Source organism: Takifugu rubripes, chromosome 4, assembly GCF_901000725.2.
Source record: "Takifugu rubripes chromosome 4, fTakRub1.2, whole genome shotgun sequence".
Classification (NCBI taxonomy): Eukaryota; Metazoa; Chordata; class Actinopteri; order Tetraodontiformes; family Tetraodontidae; genus Takifugu; species Takifugu rubripes.
Genome location: NC_042288.1, coordinates 9793119 through 9814437, shown reverse-complemented (window position 1 = coordinate 9814437; position 21319 = coordinate 9793119). Strand labels below are relative to the sequence as shown.

The window sequence follows — 21319 nt, the reverse complement described above, 5'->3', positions numbered from 1 at the left end:
CTCTCTCTCTTTCTCTCTCTCTCTCTCTCTCTCTCCCTCCGTTTAACCTCTGACTCCTTCAGTTAGACCTAAATCAGAGATTAGAGCTACACACCATAAAAATTACCTGCCTGATAAATTTGCACGTATGTGTGTTACCCTCCTCTTTCTACTCTCTTTCTCCACCTCCTCATCCCTCCTTCCCTGCTTTACCCCCTGTCCAGCACCAGGATGCCCACCCCCACCCCAACAGAGTCAATCAGGATTGTAACAGCTACTGTATAAATAAAGATTAATCGAATTATTTACCATTTTAAAAAAAACTCAGCTTTTTGTGTTTTATTGTACACATGAAAGGACATTTATAGGAGAAAAAGTCAATAAAACTCAGATAGTTATAGTCAATAGTCGAATTAAAGCGATCCATTATTTATGTTGAAACTTAAAGGACAAGTTATTGGTTTATTCTGAACAAAGAGTTCCCTTTTTAAAGCAGCCTAAATGTTTCTTCACGTCTCAAACGCAGCGAACGACGCCCGAAACAGGTGTGTTCTAAGCCCCGCCCACAACAGTGATAAATGGAAAGGGACGCAGGTGGGAAGCAGTCAGAAACGCGTTTGTCCTCGCTGCTTTAGCACGTCCAGAGGTATTGTCTCCTTTTAGGCTGTATTGAAGTTAAGATCGCGATGAATGAGTCGCAGGCGCAGCTTTCAGAGTTCAGCTTCGAGCGGCGCTTTGACGACAGAAGAGCGATGGAGTGGATGCAGAATAACTGGTGAGAACCCGATTCCAGACTGTTGTCATGTTTGATGGGGGGTCAGCAGCAAACTCTGAAAGTTTCACTCGAAATGTTTGCAGATGAATGTGAAAGGAAAAGATTCCAGGATGATTTAACCCGGTTTTGTTGTTATTTTTCAAAAACCTGCAGCTAAGCGATACGTCTTATTTAAATCGAATAAGACCAAATAATTAACCTGTATTTGTCTTTTACTGAACAAAACCCTGAAAAGACTGTTGGTATACAGAAGTTGTCCAGTGTGTTTCATCAGAAGCAAATCTTGAACTCGTTAAGGGGACTAAACGATCTTTAGTTTCTAGAGAGGCAGATTTCTTTGGTGTTTCATGAATGTCACTGGAATCTCTGGAATCTGGTCTTTCCTGTTGCTTCCGGTTGCAGTGATGATGAAATCCCGAAACCGTGTTATGAGTATTGTTATAAAGCAAACGAAACATTGTCTGTAATTAGAAATTATATTTCAAAAAGGAGAAAAATGTCCACAACTAAAAGATGGTATAATTCAGTTTTCCAACACTTTGAGGTCTAAACTTCTGAATCACAGCTTTACAGTGTCCTTTGTTGTCGCTAGGCAACATGGTGAAACTTCAGCCAGTGACCACTGTGAAAGGCTGCCTGTGACCATCAATTTTAAACAGCCTTTCTAAATTTGAAATGAAAGCCCCATCTGCATAAGCTGATCTTTTATTAGCTCTTCTGGGTCCAGGCCCCTCCCAGGGGTCCAAAAGTGAAAAATGTAACATTCTTTGTACGTGCTTTAACATCATTCTTTTCCTCTCGCAGGAGTAAATCTTTTCTGTTTAGCGCTCTGTACGCCATGCTCGTGTTTGGAGGTCAGCATTACATGAAGCTACGACCCAAATTGAACTTGCGGTTGCCGCTCATCCTCTGGTCGCTTAGTCTCGCCATCTTCAGGTAAGGAGGAGCAATCAAGCGTCATGCTTGATTATTTTATGAAAAAGCATAAGAATATTACCACATGCTCGGGTTTCACTAAGATGCTAACAGCAACAAAAACCGGTACCAGATGAGCTCATCTTTAATTTCACAGGTCCACCCCAACCAGTTTGTTTAGAGGCCAAACTGTCTCCTAGCAACAAGCGATTCCATGTGAGAAACATGACAGAACATGCAGGTGGTGAAGCGGTGTGACATAACGTCTAAACAAACCAAGAAGAGTGACGTGTTTAATCTTCAAATTTACCTGAAATAAACACAAAGACTGCAGGAGTTCGGGTTACAGGTGGTCACATGACCCCTACCTGAGCGCTTTAGATGCCGAGTCATGATCTCACGGCACCACTTTGTTCTCCAGCTGAATCAGCAGAACGGTGGGTCTGGGTTTAGGTTTGACCTGATGTACGGAGGCCTTTAGGGACAAATGAAAGTTTACGCCATCACACTGGTGATGCCTTCAGGTGTTCTCTTAAAATTCTGCAAAAATAGGAACTTTTGTGAACTCTGCGCCTGCAGTACTTTCAGCGGTCAAACGGTGCTGATGTCCTCTCTTTTCTTCTTCTGTGGTTCTATGGTAGCATTGTCGGAGCGGTCCGGACCAGCACCTACATGATTCACATCCTGAGCATCAGCGGTTTCAGGAGATCCATCTGTGACCAGAGCTTCTATTATGGACCCATCAGCAAGTTCTGGGCATACGCCTTTGTCCTCAGCAAAGCGCCTGAACTGGGTGAGTGTTTGGTTTTCTGATGCAGAGTGTTTGAACACAGCCTGTGTAAGAGGAGTCCAGGATCTTCTTACAGTGATACCGGTAAAACCCTGGGTTCTGTCTTGTAGGTGACACGGCCTTCGTGGTTCTCAGGAAGCAGAAGCTGCTCTTCCTGCACTGGTACCACCACATCACCGTGCTGCTCTACTCCTGGTACTCCTACAAGGACATGGTGGCCGGCGGCGGCTGGTTCATGACCATGAACTACGCCGTACACGCACTCATGTACAGTTACTACGCTGCACGCGCCGCCGGAATGCGCGTGCCACGGCCCTTTGCTGTGCTCATCACGAGCGCTCAGATTGCACAGATGACCATGGGGGTGGCGGTGAGCGTGATGGTGTACCGCTGGATGCAGCACGGCGGCGACTGTCCGTCTCGCCTGGACAACATCGCCTGCGCAGCGCTCATGTACGTCAGCTACCTCCTGCTTTTCTGCAACTTCTTCTACCACACTTATCTGCAGCGCCACGCCAAAACCACCAAGACGGTGTGAAGAGGGGCATGATGGGAGGTTTGAGTGAAGCTGCTGATGCGTTTGATGACTGAAGACTAGCAGGAAGTTTCAGTTTCAAATGTTACTGAGGAACGGGAGCCCCCTCCTGCCAGTGTGATGCCCCGGCCTCGTCTTTAGTTTTCTAAATGTTATTTATTTTGAATTGATTTGATGAATGACGGCAGCTTATTTGCAGCCTGAAAACTCACGTTTCACTGAATGTTAAAACTTTATCGTCACTGACGTTCACGGGGTGCATCTTTGTGCACGAGGTGTCTTTATGTACAGATTTTATTTATTGTAATGTTTAACAGCTGTGAAGGACATGATATCTGTATGAACATGCTGGTCCCCTTTTATGGTTCTGCTTCTGATAAGGGATGATTTAAAAACAAACTTGAATGTTTTTTTTTTATAAAAGTAAAATAAAGAAGTTGAACAGTGCAAATACATTTGGTCTGAATTTATTTAATCCATGAAGGCAGAATTCAAAGTTCTGATGAAAGATGGTGAGAACAATTGGTTCTGACAGCTGAAAATGTTTCTCATTCACAAGTCAGAAAATTACATCTGTTTAAATATTCAGGATAATTCCATATTTAAAATGGCTCATTACTGTAATATAGGGTTGTGGATCAGTATTGTAATGCCAAAAATATAAATATCTACTACCTGAGGATCTTATAGCAAGAAAAGCTTGAACAAGCGTTTTCAATTTAAGACATTAGCAGCAGAATAGCAACATTTCATTCAAGTATAAACTGCAAAAGAAGAAAAGGCTAAACGAGTAGAGGAAGGATGGTGCATTCAGGGTGTTGGTTGTTTCTGCTTCATCTCCCTCCAGCTCTTCCATAGCAGCAGGTCACGACTCTTAAGCAACGCCACCAAGCACCGTGGCAGCTGGAAACCATTAACCTGACCCACGCCGTCGTCTCTGCCCATCGCCAGCAGCATGGTCACGTTGCCTAGCAACCGAGATGATGAACATAGGTGATCTCTGGGCAGAGCCCAACATTAACCGGACAGTTGGTTCAAGCCAACATAAATATGTTTAAGTCATAATTCCATTTGCAGCATTGCGTGTGTACCTGTCCGGTATGCTGTCAGCCGTTTCCCATTCACACTGTTGGCGATGTTGCCAACGGCGATGCCGGCATGCAGCTCTGCATTATACGCCGTCTTGGCTTCGTTGACGTTATTGCAGTCACCGATGGCGAAGACGTTGGAGAATCCTTCGACCTGCAGGTGTTCGTTGACCTTCAGCGCGCCGCTATTGGTCATGTGATCAGCTGTAGAGACAAATGTATGGACGTAATTACCCAGAATACACTGCTGCTCGGCATGATTATCCAGGATGTGCAGTTTATTCCCTCAGAATTTAGTCCTCATGATGTCGCAATAGACAGCATCAGAGGATCAAGAGTTTTTAGCCAAACATATACATTTATCTTAATTAAATTTGGGCATATATTAATGGGAAATTATGAAATATTGATATTTAGTGGTCATTTTCCTCTCTGCGCGTTTGTGTGTATCAGACACTGGATGTGGGTGTGTTATGAATGTGCGCATGTCTGTGGGTGTGTGCACTGACAGAAACTAGACTTGTAGGCTGAACTGTTGACTCTCAGGCCGGTGCAGCAGAAGATCAGGTCTGTCTTGATCCGTTCTCCTTTGTCCGTCACCACCTCCATGTTCTTCGTGGTGGCGTTCAGTTTCAGCTCCGACAGATTGGACACTTTGTGTCCTGAGATGTACAGAGGGTCCAGTAAACGTGGACGGAACCAGAAGTCGCCTGGACAGAACTTGCCTGTGTGTTCTCACCGAGCAGAACCTCGACTCCTTTCTCAAGCAGAACCTCTTTGGCTTGATAGCGAACGATTGGCAGCAGATCCGGGTCTGCTAGCTGCATTCTGGAGTGGACCAGAACCACCTGGACAACTTCTGATCCTCAGTAATTTTCAAATGTTACAAAACAGCAGAATCCAGCCTTGACCTGCCTATGATGTCAGAGGTCACCAGAGTGACACACACCCTGACATCAGAGGTTACCATAGTCACGCCCCACCTTCTTGTCTGGATATTCAGTCCTGATTTCAGCAGCCATTTCCACTCCAGTTGACCCGCCTCCAATCACCAGAACTGAGTCTGCAGCCTGGACCTGAACACACACACGTTGTTGGGAATGATTCTGGTTCTCAACAGGGCTCGGTTCTGTTGTCGTACCTGCCCAACAAAGTCCTCGTACGACTGCACGGCGCTCTGGTGAGACGCCACCGTGTTGAACCTCCCTGGGAAAGTGCCATCGGTCCCAGTACACAGGATTAGGTGGGTGAACTGGATCTCCTGCAGCACAGACAACACCATAAATCCACAGACATGGATCAGAACCAGGCAGATGTCTCAACCAGCTCACCCGTCCTCCCTCCAGGACCACAGCCTGTCTCCCGGTGTCGATTCGCTCCACTCGTCCCTGAACAAAGCTGTCCCCAAACGTGTTGGCGTACGGGATAAACGTCCTCTTAGCGAAACCTGTCAAAGTGAAAATGGTCAGGGGTCAAAGTCTGACTGATAACAAGAATATTAATGGCACCGATTTTACCCTCAGCAAAAATGTCACTGTGACTCAGCATTAAAAACCTTTAGATATAGAAATATAAAGCAAATCTACAAATACAATACAAAACACGTTTAAAATGTAAATGTTAAAAAAAAACACAAGAGAAGTTTCATAAAAACAAGGCAAATATAACCAATTAGGGATCTCAACATTCAAGATGTTACCGGGCTGAAGAGACGCTCGGAGAGCAGCAACATTATGATGAAAAGAGTCCCTCAGGTCGATCAGAGTGAAGGCCAAACCTCGGGATTGGAGCCGGAGAGCCGCAGCTATGCCCCCGAAGCCTCCGCCCACGACCACCACATGGACATCAGCGGTGGAGACCTGACCCCCCATACTGTGAACCAGTAAACCAGTAAAAGATGCTGTTACGATGAATGCAGACGAGACCTACTCCATCACACACCAGGAAATGTGTCTTTTTAGTCACAGGGCTGATGCTCTGGGGTGGATATAGTGACAGAAAATGTTGCGCAAAAAAGACTATTTACGTAAACGCTCTTCAAACAATCAATGGATCCTTTCATCTCAATCAGGAGTCTAGATGTGATCATCATCGCATGATTGACCCGCAGTGGGTCAATTATTTTCCGGATCATCAAGGTGATTCGACTAAAGTATTTGTGAAATACTTGTTAGTACTCTCTGATCGCAGTACTCACCTTTTACAACTTCAAGGTTGCGGAAAAGCTGTAAAAGAAAGGAGGCAAAAGTTTTCTTTTTTCCCTGGCTTCGTGCTTCTACAGGCAGCTCCACGTGACCGGAAGTAAGTTCGCCCTTTACGGCCGTAGCTTCCGACGTGTGTAGATGATGGATCACAGCATGAACGTTGCCTGTACAGTAGATAACTGTGTGCATGTATGAAATCGCCGCTGTCTTTTCAACACCATTCCATGACGCCATGGCGCAAAGGTTGTGTCCGGTGCGTTCAGGTACTGTGGGAAATATTAACTATCCCACCATAACTACAGAAGACATTGAGTTTTCATTAAATAGGATGCTGAGTCGATTTGTGATTCGTGATTAAATGCCGGTTCATATTTTTAAACATGTACACTGCAAAACTCCGGAAGATGTAATATTGGAGACAGGTGTGATGCTTGAGGTATTTTAATTGAGAAAGGAAGAAGTAAAAGAAAGAAAAAGTACATAAATAAGTACGTCATTTCTGTAGTGCTCGAATGTGGTTCTTCTGAGGGAGTATGATGATATAAGCGACAGCATCCTATGATTGAAATTATTACTACTTGGATCACTCAAAATTAAACAGAAGAGAAATGGTCCTGGAATCTACAATTGAGGAATTGTAGTGTTCTCACGTAAAATTAAAATATTTATGTAGGTTCGCCGCCTCATGGAGGTTGACTTGAGACTGTAGCGTCAATGTTTTTACGATCTTTTTTTTTAAGAAAGTTGTTTGAGTTGAGAAATTTTGTGTTTACGTCGTTCTTTTTAGACCGTTCTTCGTAAAATTACTAAGTCTATATCGTTCCTCTTTTACCCTTGATATTAAAAAAGATAAACAGTCGTGAGGGATGTTTGGTTTTATTGTGATATAACACCGGGAAGGCTTTTATAGTGAAAGAGATCAGCGGAAGTGATTCTGTGTGTTTCCGGTAACTTCACGAGGCTGATGCTCCGTTACCCTGTTTCTTTCATGTCGGTTTAACGGCAGGATATGCGGAGCTGCGGGGAAACATCCATGGAGGAACCGTAACGTTCTCCCTAAAGGAGCCGCAGGAGGAGCCGGAGGAGGAGGTGAACTTTTACCGCGGTCAAAAAAAGTTAACTAAAGTTACTAAACCGTGAATATTCCCTTTAGGTTATCGTTACTGGACAAACTAAAACCCCAGTGCACGCGCCTTCTTCACCTTTGATGGGTTTGTTGTCTATGTGCGTGTTTTGCGTTTTTCCTCCTTAAACTGCGAGTCTTTGTTCTCTTGCGGCTCCGTTCCCATGGTGAAGCTTCATCACCTCGCGAGAACCTGAAGTTGTAGCGAGGTACAGTGTAACGAGCTACAGTGTAACGAGCTACAGTGTAACGAGCTACAGTGTAACGAGCTACAGTGTAACGAGCTACAGTGTAACGAGGCAGAGTCTGCAGTACTGGAGTTTACTGTAACTGCAGAACTGACTTGTGAATGTTTTCATTTAACCTTAAAAGTCCAAATTTTAATGGTTGTAATATTGTTATTTTAGTCCAACAGCAATTCACTGTAGTCAGAAGCTACTTCAGAGGTTACACGAGATATCGATCACATAATTAATCTGAAGTCAAGAACATTCAACATACAGTTTAAACACACAATTTAATTTCTTCTAAAGAGGCGCTTGTCTGCAATTGCGGATAAACTTCTGCAAACAAGTGTGGTGAATATATTTTAAAAGTATAGAGATCTGAGAACAGAGCCTTGTAATCATTAATAGAGGCAGGTCATTAATTTTGTTTTAACAGCAGCTGTTTTGGCAAAACTGTCAAATTTCTTCTGTCAATCATTTAATGGGGACATTCCAAAAACACATAGAGAATCACACAGTGATGACTGAATTATTGATTAGTAAAAGTGATTTGATAAATCAAAGAATCAGTAACCACCAAACAATATTTCAACAATGCTCCATGTGCCAGGCATGTTTAAATGTTTGCAGTGGGTTTACGGTGTGTTAATGAAACATGTGTCACTTTAGAGGTTCTGTCACTTTCTGCACTGCATCTGCAGGTGATGCAGCGTCATGCTTCATGATGATGGAGGACGATGACCACGGCGACTACATCTCCCAGCTGAGGGCGGAGTTTGACAGCTGCGACTCATCAGCCTCGGGGTTCCTGGACAGGGATGAGCTGACGGCGCTGTGCCAGAAGCTGCACCTGGAATCTCACCTGCAGCAGCTGCTGGACACTCTGCTGAGACGTGGCGCCTGTGGCAGGGTAGACGTGCATGCAGCTCGTACCAGCACGCAGTAACGGTACCCGTGTTTTCATCACTGAGCTGTGTTTGGTCTTCAGGTGAACTTTGAAGAGTTTAAAGATGGATTTGTGGCTGTCCTGTCTCGCTCTTTGGACCTCAGCACGTCGGAGGATGACAGTAGCTACCTGGAGCCAGGTAACCTCAAATTTCCACGTGTTGGTGCATCTGTTGTTGCTCAGGATCATGGGTGACCCCCAAAAAAACCTGTTCTCAGTCATTCCTGAAGAGGTGAAGCCAAAGTTTGTGAAGGGAAAGAAGCGTTATGGACGGCGCTCCCGCCCCGACAAGCCGGAGAGCGCTTTGTCCCAGGGATCTGAGGACTTTGGACCACCTGGGGTAGAATCTTCAGACCTCTCCCCATCAGGCATCCGCAGAGCTAAACTCAGACGCTCCACATCACTGGAGAGCATTGAGGTCAGATATCGTCCTTTCCTTCCTTTTAAAGTCGCAGGAAGATAATCTGTGGCCGATAGGGGGCGATATTTCACCCTTTCTATTGTATATTGGACTCACTATTGCTTCCCCAGGAAACATTTGATATTACAACACAATGTAACAAGTCTGTCCTCAAACCTTCTCTAGCTCGGTGCTGGGCCGGGTCTCTGCAGAATCACGCAGAATCAAAGTGGTTTCAGTTGTGTCACTGGTTTTATCAAAACACTCAGTTCAAATGTCCAGCAGAACCATCGGGTCCAGTTTCATGTCTGAGGTGGCCTCAGTCCTGCTGGTTGTGACGTGTGAGTACCTGAGGGAGGTGGAGCAGCGGCGGGCGTGGGGGGGATTTGACAGAGGCCTGTGTTTTGAAGAGGTTTTGAGGTTTGTGGCGTTTTTCAGGAAGTGGTATTTTCAGGAATGTCTGCTGGCAGAAACGGGGAGCTGCTCTGGATCTGCTTTGTTTGAATACGGACGAAGGTTTAACCTCCTCAGATTCATCACGCTTACTAAATGTGAACCATCTGTGAAAAAAAGCTCAGTCCAGCAGGCAAAAGTCACGCTACTAACTGGTAAAGCAAAACATTTTCATGGAACTCATTTCCATGACAACCCGAGGTTAATACCGCAGCACCCTCTCTCACTCTGTGGCTGTCTCTCGTCCAGAAATATCTGGAATTACTTCACATTGTCAAAATGTATTCTGTTACATAAAGAGCTTAACCACGCACGCATGCATGCGCATACACACATGGACACACAGACACACACGTACAAAATGTTCAGCCTGGCTGAAGTAATGAATGCTCAGAAATTCCTTCTGATCACTGGTTTGTTAGCATTGCAAAACACACACACACACACACACACACACACACAGACTGAATGTTTCACATTGTCTCTGCAGAGTCTGAAGTCTGATGTGGAGCCAGCCAATCAGGAGAAGTCAGATGGTACGTTCTTCTGTTTCACACACACAGACACACAGTGGTGTTCCTTGAGAAAACACTCAATATGTATTATTTCTCTTATCCGTCATGCAGCAAGTTTTAGATCCAGGTTTGTGTGTTGCAGGCCCTCGGCTGGAGGAGGATGCAGAGCTGAGAGGAAATGGAGGAGGCGTGAAAATGGTTAATGATGACCTTGATCTGGAACCGGTAAATGCAAAGGTGAGAGCCGCTGCACACAAAAGACCAACATTGTTAGATTATTTAGGGGTTCACGATAATATTACAAGAACAATTCATACAAATTTCCCCAGGAACTGCTCCAGAAGCTGGACTCTGATCTGGACACAAGCATCAGCAAAAGGGACTTCCACATTATGAGAGACTCCCACCCCTTATCCAGCTCCACTCCTTCACGATCTCTTGACCAGAAGAGGGGGCCACATAGGGTCAGATCCACATTTAACATAATGCACCTTCATGCTGAATGAATTCCCTGTGACTGATGAAGTCATTGCTCACATTAAGTATTTCAATTAATTCAAATGTCCCAAACTGTGTGTAATGTTGTTTATAACATAAATCCACGTGAATCATGTTGTTTAATTTTAGCTCTGAATTTTTAGATTCAACTGCAGTTGAATTTACAGGAAGTCCCTGAATGTGTCACAGGTGTCTCTACTGCAGCTGGCAGCCATCAGGCTCATCAGCTGTTAGCAGGTGCTAGCTGATAGCAGCTAGCTCACGTAATATCATGTACTGCACAGGTCTGATCTCAAGCTACAGGCTGTTAACATGGGTCACCTCAGACAGAAACAAATACTCCAGCCATACTCCCTGCTTGACTCAGGTGACGTTTTTATCCAGTTGCTAATGAAAGCCTGAACTTGTGTCCGTGAGATTTCTGTTCCCACACGGCTGTAAGTCAGCATAGGTTAATCCAGATTAAAGTTTCCAGCGTGACCTACCAACAACACCAGTCTGTTAGAGCTCTGACAGTTAATACAATGCTCTGACTCTGCTTTTGTCCATGAAGTCTCAGGAAGTCTTGGAAGAGTGCTCGGGTCGCTCCACCACACCATCTCTGCTGATGGCCACGGTGGGTCAGAGGGTCTTGAGTCGGCTGGACGATGGGACAGGATGCTGCAGCCCCGAGCAGGTCGTGACTCTCTGGACTGAGGAGGGCATCAGGAGCAGCCGAGAGATCCTGCAGGTTAGCGCAGCTCATGGGTGACGCTTATGGCAGCCACTCGTGCAAACCCAGATTTTTATTGAGTGTTTGTGTGTGGACTACTAAACATAGATCCATTTTCATATAATCTGGGTCAAACATCACTTGTTTAATTTGTTACTGTATTGATTTTAGATTGTCTTACTTTTTGTGCCAGTTCCATCCTTTCTACAGTCATATGAATTTAAAAATATATTTATCTTTGTCTCTTCTTTTTTTTAACTTATTGTTCAGACTCTGGACTTCTCTCTAGATGATCGTCTCAGCCTGGTCGACCTCACTCTGGCGCTGGACAATGAGCTGCTGGTCAGTGGAAATGGAATCCACCAGGCGGCACTCATCTCCTACAAGAATGAGATCCAGCACCTGCAGTAAATAGATTCTCTCTGTCTGTCTGCGGCTACAGCTAAGTGTTGTTTGGTTTGATGATTGATTTGGTTTGGCCCTTAACGGTTAGTTGAAGACCCCTGACTGCCTGGATTTTCCAACCCAGGTCAGATCTCATCCAACCACTGGTGGCGTTTATAAAGTTACACTGTGTGTGTGTGTGTGTGTGTGTGTGTGTCAGGGTACTGGCAGAGCAGGCCTCCAGGGAGAGGGACAAAGTGAAGGCAGATCTGGATCACGCCGATCAGAGGAACCTGCAGCTGGTCAGCGAGGTGGACGATCGCCACGCCAGCATGGAGAACCTCAACCAGAGCCGGATTCGGTCAGACTCTCATGTTCATGTTTATACATACATAAAACAACCCAATTGCAGTCAAAGTGGTACAGATTGGAGGGTGATGCTAGCAAGCCCACACCTTGTGAATCTGTGGGTGGTGCTTTTACATCCAGCTTTAAGTATAATGTCTTATCCTGTCTTATCAACATGGAGTCATTGGTGTTTCTGCAGAGATAACACAGTGACGTATACTTATTATAAGTGAATGTGGAAGTTGCCTGGAAAAATCATTGTGATAAAAAAATACAATAAGTTATGTTAATTGATTGAATTGGTATCCATCTATTTTTACAACAGCTCACCCCTTCTTACACTCGGGTCACATGATTACATAGTATCTTGTTTCCTTTCAAAAGTTTAAACAAAACGATAACAAAAATCTTATCAATATAAACCATCAGGAGCAGGTGAGTATTGGTTATCACATCAGGTCGGTCGAATCTCTGTCTTGCCTCCCTCGTGAGAACTCCGTTGATGGTTTTGGTCCTCTGTAATGCAGATATTGATCTATAAGCCCCTCCCCCACTACTTATACAAAGGTGGGACTGTGGTTGACGTGTGCTCTGTGATTGGCAGGGACCTGGAACAGGAGTTCCGTGATAGGCTGACAGCTGTGCGCAGTCAGGTGGAGCAAGAAAGCGACATCCTGCTGCTGCAGGTGGAGCGGGAACGCGGTGCCCTGCAGGAGGAGCTGCGGCTTCTCCGGGCACAGGAAGCAGCGCTACAGGAGGAGCTCCATGCAACTGCACAGGTGAGCTCACCTTCATGGCTCTCTGTACGACTTCCTGTGCCTCTTTTTAAATACTTGAAATTCTATACTCTCGATTCAGTATCTGAGTTGATCCCAATAACCAGAGGTGTCTTAAATGACCTCACTTCCTGTAGGAAGTGGACAGGAACAGGATATGGCTAAAATCAAGTAATCTGTAATGAATCAATAAGACAAATTTTATTGAAACAAGACCTGAGGATGAAACGTTGATGTGTTCTTCAGTGAGACCTTGGAAACAGGAGCTGTTTTGTAAGATTTGATATCCTGATGAGTTTGGGTGAACATGTGTGAACCTTTTACGATCAGGAGAACGTGGGTTTGGAGCAGGAGCTGCAGGTGGTGAAGCTGCAGCTGACAGATGCTCAGAATTCTGTCAGCAGACTTCAGAATGACCTGGACCAGCTGCTCAATGACAAGGTATTATTATTATTATTATTATTATTATTATTATTATTATTATTATTATTATTATTATTGTGGTTCCAGCTTCCTAATATTCCTGGGGGGGGAAGGGGCATACTATACTATACTATACTATACTATACTATACTATACTATACTATAAACCAGTGTGAACCAGTGTAACGCACACACCTATCACACACACACACACATACATACACACACACACACACACACACCACAGGTGTCAGGTGGTTTCCTGTATTATTGATGACAGTTTCCACTCTGACTTCATTTTCCTCTCTGACTGAAAGACTGCTTTTGACCTTTCGTCAATATGAAAGCTAATGCTGCCTTTGTTCAACAGTTTGGCAATTTGGACTCTGCCGGGTGTGGACTGAGTCTTGATGAACGATTTGCTGACCTCATCAAAGAATATGAGCAGCAGTGCCGAGTAAGTGTTGTTTGTGTGTGCGTGAGCCAGTTTGCGCATTTATTTTAGACCAGGCATATCCAAACCCAGTCCTTGAAGGCCACAATCCAGCCAGGTTTCCTATCCCACTGATTGCATTTTCAGCCTGGTAGGACAGAAAACCCAGCTGGATTGTGGCCCTCAAGGACCACAATCCTGACTTTGTTCTCAGGCGTAATATGCTAAATTGGTAAATGCTGAGAGGCTGTGAAGAGTTGTACCGGTAATTTCTGTTTTGTGTGTGCGTTTGAACGCCTCGTATGGCTTCAACAGAAAATCAAGGTGAGAAAAGTTTTGCTGTTTGAGGTGGGACACAAGTATCTGAACAGAGTTCTTTAATGCAAAGAAATTTTGTTCAAATTTGCTCACATCAGTGCATGTGTGAATAAGAAATAATGTTCTATTATATTCTATTCAATTCTATCTGTTGGGACTGATGTATTGTGGGTGGGTAAGATAAGGAATGGACAGAAAAGGTGTTACCTGAGGAGGAGGGACAGGAATGAGGAGGAGTGTTGTTGGATGTGTTCAGGAGCTGCGGGACAGAAATGATGAACTGAGCTCGGAGTTGGAGCTGCTGACGAGTCAGAGGAGCAACAGAAAATCCAGGCGAGCCTCTGGAGGGGATGCTGCTGCTGTTCTGAACTGGACTCAACCAGCACTGTCTGCGAGCATCGAGTCAGACTCTGGTAAACATCAGCACCGTGTCTGTGTGTGTGTCTGTTGAGCAACCAGTCAGGATAAATCACAGAAAGACCATTCTTTGGCCCTGGTTGCCTTCTCCACGGTGACCTCCAGTGAGTCTGGAGTCAGGTCCAGATTCAGGCCTAGTGATCCTTTTTGTGTGATCAGCCATAATTTCCAACAGGGAAACAGTTGCATTATGCAGTTTTGGAAGAATCTGAAAACAATTTTAAAAGAGTAGGTAGCAAGAAACTCCAGAAAGTCGTTCCTGTTGAACAGGTCTGATCTGCTCCGCTGGAATGGACACACCCACCCACCCCAAATGAAAACACACCCACACCCACACACACCTTCACCATTAAACGCATCATGTCTCATAGCTATTCTTGTTTTTCAGATTTGTCGGATGTGAAACGCACATCATCTCCTCAGATCAAGAAGAAACTGCAGCCAGATGATAAAGAAGGTGAGACGCACATATACATACAAGTAAGAAGGAGTTTACCTCATGCTCACCAGTGGAACACCTATGAAGTTCATGAATTGTAGGTGGAACAATGGTTGTGGAAGGTGTTTCAACAGAATACCCACCTATTACACCCACTCTGCCAGCAGCGCCTTCTGATGGTCATTTAGGAACTGCATGTACATGTAAACAGAAACGATGGCGGACTGAGACCTTTTTGCTCTGCAGCCGTCTGCCCCCTGGACGACATTTCTGGACCGGCTGTCAGCATCCAGACTGAAATGGCTCTGGAGCAGCTGAAGCGGAAACATGACCAGGAGCTCCAGCAGCTGCGTATCCAGCTGGAGACGCAGGTAAAACACCTGCAGTAGTACAGAGGGCATGGTGGAATGTTGAATGCAAATGTAAAAATCTCTTAATCTCCCTATTCCAGGTGAACTATTATGAGCGCAGTTTGGAGCAGATGCGTCAGAGCATGGAGCTTGAACGCAAAGACATCTGTCAGACCTTCAAGGTAAAAACTCAGCCACACGTATCATATAATAAAATTACTTTGGTAAAACTGGTGTTTGAATGTAACATGATAAAGAACTTTGAGGTCTAAAGTTGCAAGTAATGGTGAAGCAATGTAGCATTTCTCAGCTGGAGATCAGTGAGCTGGAGGAGCAGAAACTTCAGGTAGAGCAGGAGGTGAAGCAGTTGCAGGAGGCGCTTGGCAAACTGCAGCTTCAGCATGGAGGAGGAGGCTGGAACAGTGAGCAGGAGCGCAAGTAAGCGCCACAAAAAACCACAGTGAACATTCACTTATGCAGTTCTTTTCTGACGCTAGGTGATGTTGCTGTTTTCGCAGAATGCAGCGGGAACGTGCAGAGATGGAGCAGAACTTTGCCAGAGAGATCGGTAACCTGGTCCAGAGGCTGAGCTCTGAGAAGGACCAGCTGGAGGCGGAGCTTAAGCTCAAGATGGACCAGGAAGTGTCCCTGCTGAGGTAGGTGGTGGTGTAAGAGAAAGGGGGGGGGGGGCAAGAAGTTGGGAGAAATAGTTCCATGAGAGATAATCATTTTCAGCATTTCCTCAGAGTAAAAGATGCAGGTGTGGATAGGACAGGATGCTCATGGGTAAGAGGAAGTGTCAGGTGGTTTATGACACGATACGTAGTCATGCCCACTGTGAACAGGGAGAAGGCGGAGCAGCAGCGCTCTCACTTGGAGCTGCAGCAGGCCGACAGCCAGCGACGCCTCCTCCACCAGCTTCACTGTGAACGCCAACGGATGCAGGAGGCAAGGGTATTATGGGAGATTGAGCTCACTCAGTCGGAGCAGGAGAAGACGAGAGTGGTGGAGCAACATGAGGAGGCCAACCAGACCTCCAACCTGCAGATCAGCCAATCAGAGAAGAGTGTAGAGGCACTCAGGGTGCGTTGTGGTCGGGTGGAGGAAGAACTGAAAGAGTCCCGCGCTCAGGCCTCTGAACTGGAAGCTCGACTGCTTGAGGCTTGTGCTCAGTTAGAGGAGAGCATCGCCTTTATAGAGGAGAAGAGCTTAGAGGAGGAGGAGCTACAGCTTCTGAAGGGTAGAGAACAGGACCTCTTACAGCAGGTGTATCGGCTGAGAGCAGAGCTGGAGAACATGCACACCAACAGCTGCAGCCTCTCTGACTTTGTCGTACAACACACTGCCTCCTCCCTGGAGGAGGAGCTGGAGGCTTTGCAGAAGACCATAAGGAGCAGAGCCAGTGAGCTTGACTCTCTGAAGGCGGACCGAGACAGACTGATCCAGGACCTGAAGGATCAGGCCATGGCTGTGGACACCCTGCAGTTGCAGTTGGACCAGATCTCTGAGGAGCTGGACCAGATGAGAACTGCTCACAGTACTGTGGAGAAGACACTGGAGGAGGAACAGGCCAGGAGCTTAAAGCTACAGGGAGGCCTGGAAGAGGAAAAAGAGGAGGTGGGTCACCTGAGACAGGAAAAACAGACCTATGCAGGGCTGGCTGACCAGCTCTCCACCCAGATCGTAGAGATGGAGGAGGAGATCTGCACACTCCGAGAACACCTGAGGGAGGTCAGCTGCCAACTCAACCAGACCTCAAACCTGGTACTGGACCTCAGGACACAGCTTAATGCCAAAACCAGTGAGGCGGATTGGCTCCGCACCTCCTCTGAGTCACTCCTCAGGGAGGTTCAGCAGCTGAGTGACCAGCTGGAGGTAAAGAGTGGAGATCTGGGCAGGGCCAAAAAGCAAGTCCTTCACCTGGAGCAGGTCCTGTTGGACTCCAAAAACCATCTGCGTTTGGCAGAGGATAACTTTGAGCAGGAGAAGCAGAGGATGACCCGGCAGCTGGTGGAGATGGAGGGTCTTGTCCTGGCCCTGGAGGAGGTGGTGGACCCAACCAGTCCACACAGGTTTGTGGAGCATGAGACTACCGGAGCATGACAGAACCAAATCCTGGTCCCAGTGCCTGGTCCAGATGATGATTAACCCCCATCTTCTGCCACAGTTGAAACCATGAGATAATCTGGAAACACCCACAATGCATTGCTGCAAACTAACCTGCTTTAACCCCTCACCTGACTGCTAACCCAGCGACCACTGCATGACCTCACTGAATGACACCATCCTGTGATTTGTTCTCATTTGTCCAGAATTTAGATTTAGGCTAATATTTGATACAGAAATTAATACCTCCAGTAAATGCAACACAATGTTAAACATTTAAAGTAAGAAACTGTGATTGTGTGTTGATTTATCCTTACTCAGATTGGTTTTCCTCCTTTAATGCTCGTACCTTCCCTGAATTTATTTTATTGCCTTTTCTATTTTATATTACGTTTTTTTTATTTACTGGACATTTCATTTGATGGAGATTTTTTGTAAAAATTAAATTTACAATAATAACTTGTATTAACTCAAAGAATTAAGAAAATATTTTACATTTTAAGAGTTTTCTCCATTTGTAATGTCATCCGTGTAAAAACAAAACCAGGTTTTGAAGCAAACTGAGGTAGTTTTTAGAAAACCCTTAAATGGGAGCTTCTGAAGAATTCCTGTGCCAAACTGTGGTCTGATCTGTTTTGGTCTGGTGGCTTCAGGACTCGTCTGGAGGAGGTCCGGTCAGAGAACGGAGCTCTTCAGGAGCGACTAAGGGTCATGCAGCAGGAAGTCCAAAGCATGGAGGATGATGCTGCCAAGAAGAGGTGAGGAAGGGGGATTTCAGTGATGTCACACCCACATTTTGGAATGATGTCATTGCTGTTGCACATGAAAACGCTGTCAGATGTTGAGCTAAGTCTGCTGTAAATTTGACCTATAGTTTGGTTATAAAACCATTTCCTGTCTGTCAGGAGGAAACTGGAAGAGCTGGAAAGAACCAATGAAAGGAGCCGAGTCGAAGAAGAGCGGCTACATGAGGAGGTTTGTCATTGCCGAGTCACTGAGTTGGTGAGCTGCTGGATGCCGAGTCACTGAACCACTCTCTGTAGAACTCCAGGTATCGGGAGGAGGTTCTGGATCTGAGCAATAGAAACCTGCAGCTCAGCAAAGACAATGCGGAGTTGAGTGCCCGTCTCCGTGGGGACCAAGAGTCGGTCCGGTTGCTTCAGGAGCGCCTTGTTACGGTCGCCAGGGAACAGGAGGAGGAGGGCGCTGCTGTGAGTGGACATGTTTGTTCTGTTTTACGAGGTTATGATGTTGCTCTGAATGTCGTTGCCATGGTCGCAGGTGCGGCGCCTGCAGGACGCGGCGCTACAGCAAGAACGAGAGAAGCTGCAGCAGCATGTGGCGTGGACACAGGAGAAGCAGCTGATGGAGAAGGAACTCGGTTTGCACAGGGAGAAGGTGCGTCACGCCACCAAATGTGCCATCGGTGGCTGTTGCCGCTCTGGAATCTGCTACACGTCTCTCACTCTGCCCACGTACCGCTGTTCTGTTGCAGCTGGTTCATGTGTCGGCGCTGGAGGCGGAGATTAGTAGCATGACTCTGAAACTGCAGTGGTCGGAAGATGACAAGACGCGACTGCTGAGAGAAACTGAGGAGCAGAGCAACAAGGTCACGAGTCAGACTGGAGTTAAAATTCCCCTTCAAGGCTCATTTATGTTGTAGTTTGTGGGGACAACGGTGTCACACCAGGTCCCACCTGCCTGTCAGAGCTTTCCTGGTGTTTTACCACTGGTCTCGCTTGTTACTGGTAACTGCAGTGCTCAACACTGCCCCCGGCTTAGTGGGTGGTATTGCAGCAGGTCTGGAAAGACGTTCCACCGCTGCGGCTCACTTGTCATGTGACCTGTGTCTTGGTCAGGTGGTAGAGCTGCACCAATCGCTGCTCTCTCTGGAGACGGACTCGGAGCTCCTTCGCTCTCAGCTCCAAGCTGTCAATCAGGAGAAACTCAGCCAAGCGCAGGAAGTTACGGAGCTACGGAGGAGACTGCACGATGCTGAGGACAAGGTAGGATAGAAGTATCATAGGTTACTGGTTGGCCCATGAGACACAGGCTGAGGAGGGTTCTGTTTGTTCTGACAGGAAAGGGAACTCCACACCAGCATAAGGAAGCTCGTGAGGGAAAAGGAGGAGCACCATCAGGCTCTAGTAGAGCAGGAGGACCAGATCTCCTCTCTGCATAAGGAGTCACACAAACTGCTGGACCAGAACCAGCAGCTTCAGAGCCAAGTACTCAAACTGCTCAAACTGGACTAATCTCTGCTCACAAACTGGTTTAAATAATCTTTTCGAATCCTCAGCTATCAGAGATGCAGGTCCAAAGTCTTGAGGTCCAGAGCCTGAAGACCAGACTGAAGGAGCTGGAAATGGCGCTGACCCAGGCTGAGGAGCAGGTAAGGAGTTGACCTGAGACAGCGTGTCACGAGATATCCATGTCCAATTATATTGTCTTGTCACCTGCAGCAGAGTCTGGTCCAGGTGCTACAGCAAAGGGAGAAGACGGAGGAAAAATGGAGGAGCTGCAAACTCGTCTGATGGAGGAGCAGAGGACTCAGCAGCTGGAGGAGACTCTGAGGCATCGTGTCCAGCAGAGCAGCTCCCAGATAAACATGAAGCAGGTAAATTACCTTTTTTATTCAGTTGAACTTCTGCAAACGCCAGAGTATTTTCAGACTTCTGTACAAAGGGCCACATCGGAATTTTGCTAAAAATTTCTGATGTATGCTAACGCATGCTAGCATTAATTAGCATAATGCCAAAGAGAATCTACAGAGAAAAAGGTGCCATCAAACCTAAACATTTAATAAATCTGTTATGATGCAGGATCATATTTAAAACAAACTTATGTCATAAAGCTAATATTAAAAGTATAAGGCCCATGATAGGTGTATGCTCTAGGTCCAAAATTCTATTAATCTTTATATTTATTAGATATAAACCTTAAATGAGCTACAGGACTCTCATTGGCGTCCACCAGCAGATTCACAGGTGTGATGTCAGAGTTCTTTGTGTTCAGGATCAGTATGAGAAGGCGCTGATGGGCCTGCAGCAGAGGGTGCAGGAGCTGGAGACCAGGCTGAAAGGGGTCCAGATGGTCCTGCAGGAGAAGGTCCAGCTGCTCAAAGAGCAGGTCAGTTCTCCCTCAGCTGGCCTGACCACACGATGTCGGCAGCATTGCATTTCACACTTCCTGTTTCTCTGGTCTTCAGCTGGTGAAGAACACCAAGTCGAGCAGCCTGTTGAAGGAGCTCTACGCGGAAAATGCTCAGTTGATGACGGCACTGCAGATCACCGAGCAGCGGCAGAAGAATGCAGAGAAGAAGAACTTTGTACTGGAGGGAAAGGTCGGCGCCCTCAACAAGCTGCTGAGGGACGTTGTTCACGTCGCGCTCGCCACGTGAACACCACCACTGTTGCCTACTTTAGCACAAGGACTGGGATGGAGCTGAACCATCAGCCTAGCACCACCAAAGCTCAGAAAGTGCTGAGTCATGCTCAACATTTCCTGAAGCAGATTTTCAAAAAATTAGAGGACCAAACTGCCAAATAAAATAATCAATGTATCCACAGATTAATTTACAAATGATTTTTATGGTGCTTTTTTTCCACTATACATTTTGTATTTCATTCTACATTTTAATTATTTTTAGTTTAAGAAAAACATTCAAAATGCCATTTTTTCTTAATTAAAAGGGAATTAAATTGTTTTTTTTCCCCCTGTCATTTAATTGTGGTGCATGTGGTGTTCTTTGGCAGTTTGGGTCTTCCATAAACAATTTTACTCAAAACTCCTCACTACCTTTTTATAAAATCTAATTATCAAGCAGATTTCCTGAGGAAGTTGCTTCTGCTCAGCCAGTCACAGCAGTGAAACTGCAGCCTGACAACTGTCTCTAATTCACATCACTGTTGTCTTAAGGAGCAGCCAAGAGTTTATGGTCGAGGCCGCCGCAGCTGGACAGATGTGTCAAAAACAGTATTTTTACATTTGTACAATTTATTTTTGTCAATGTGAGATGTATATTTTTATGAAGTTTTGTCCTCGTCAAGTTTTACATTTTTCCAGCTGATTGTCAGGTAAAATGGACCAAAGCTCATCTGTGTCACATCATTGTAACATCAATCCACATTAAATTATGTTTTTATCTGTATCCATGTAGCTCTGG

At 45.8% G+C, this 21319-nt stretch overlaps 3 protein-coding genes across 3 annotated transcripts; 2 read left to right on the top strand and 1 right to left on the bottom strand.

Moving 5' to 3' along the window:
• Window positions 1–555: 555 nt before the first annotated feature.
• Window positions 556–3448, top strand: elovl6l (ELOVL family member 6, elongation of long chain fatty acids like). The gene is made up of 4 exons (XM_003976117.3): window positions 556–754; window positions 1559–1690; window positions 2311–2462; window positions 2570–3448. The coding sequence occupies exons 1-4, from the start codon at window positions 666–668 to the stop codon at window positions 2995–2997; spliced, it is 801 nt and encodes a 266-aa protein (XP_003976166.1). The 5' UTR covers window positions 556–665; the 3' UTR covers window positions 2998–3448.
• aifm2 (AIF family member 2) lies at window positions 3448–6526 on the bottom strand. The gene is made up of 9 exons (XM_003976118.3): window positions 6280–6526; window positions 5782–5954; window positions 5414–5529; window positions 5224–5343; window positions 5066–5158; window positions 4822–4930; window positions 4592–4744; window positions 4086–4286; window positions 3448–3962 (listed from the first exon to the last, which is right to left on the bottom strand). The coding sequence occupies exons 2-9, from the start codon at window positions 5951–5953 to the stop codon at window positions 3805–3807; spliced, it is 1122 nt and encodes a 373-aa protein (XP_003976167.1). The 5' UTR covers window position 5954; window positions 6280–6526; the 3' UTR covers window positions 3448–3804.
• Window positions 6527–7238: 712 nt separating this feature from the next.
• On the top strand, window positions 7239–20283 carry ninl (ninein-like). Its single transcript, XM_029835826.1, has 30 exons — window positions 7239–7375; window positions 8338–8546; window positions 8625–8721; window positions 8801–9000; window positions 9926–9971; window positions 10093–10187; window positions 10280–10414; window positions 11002–11178; window positions 11431–11567; window positions 11765–11905; window positions 12497–12671; window positions 12999–13109; window positions 13462–13548; window positions 14099–14255; window positions 14648–14716; window positions 14945–15069; window positions 15150–15230; window positions 15359–15486; window positions 15567–15704; window positions 15894–17120; window positions 17808–17912; window positions 18060–18129; window positions 18198–18365; window positions 18436–18552; window positions 18650–18763; window positions 19014–19160; window positions 19236–19382; window positions 19454–19546; window positions 19617–19771; window positions 20170–20283. Exons 2-29 carry the CDS (start codon window positions 8358–8360, stop codon window positions 19686–19688), a joined length of 4548 nt encoding a protein of 1515 aa, XP_029691686.1. The 5' UTR covers window positions 7239–7375; window positions 8338–8357; the 3' UTR covers window positions 19689–19771; window positions 20170–20283.
• The last annotated feature ends 1036 nt before the right edge of the window (window positions 20284–21319 follow it).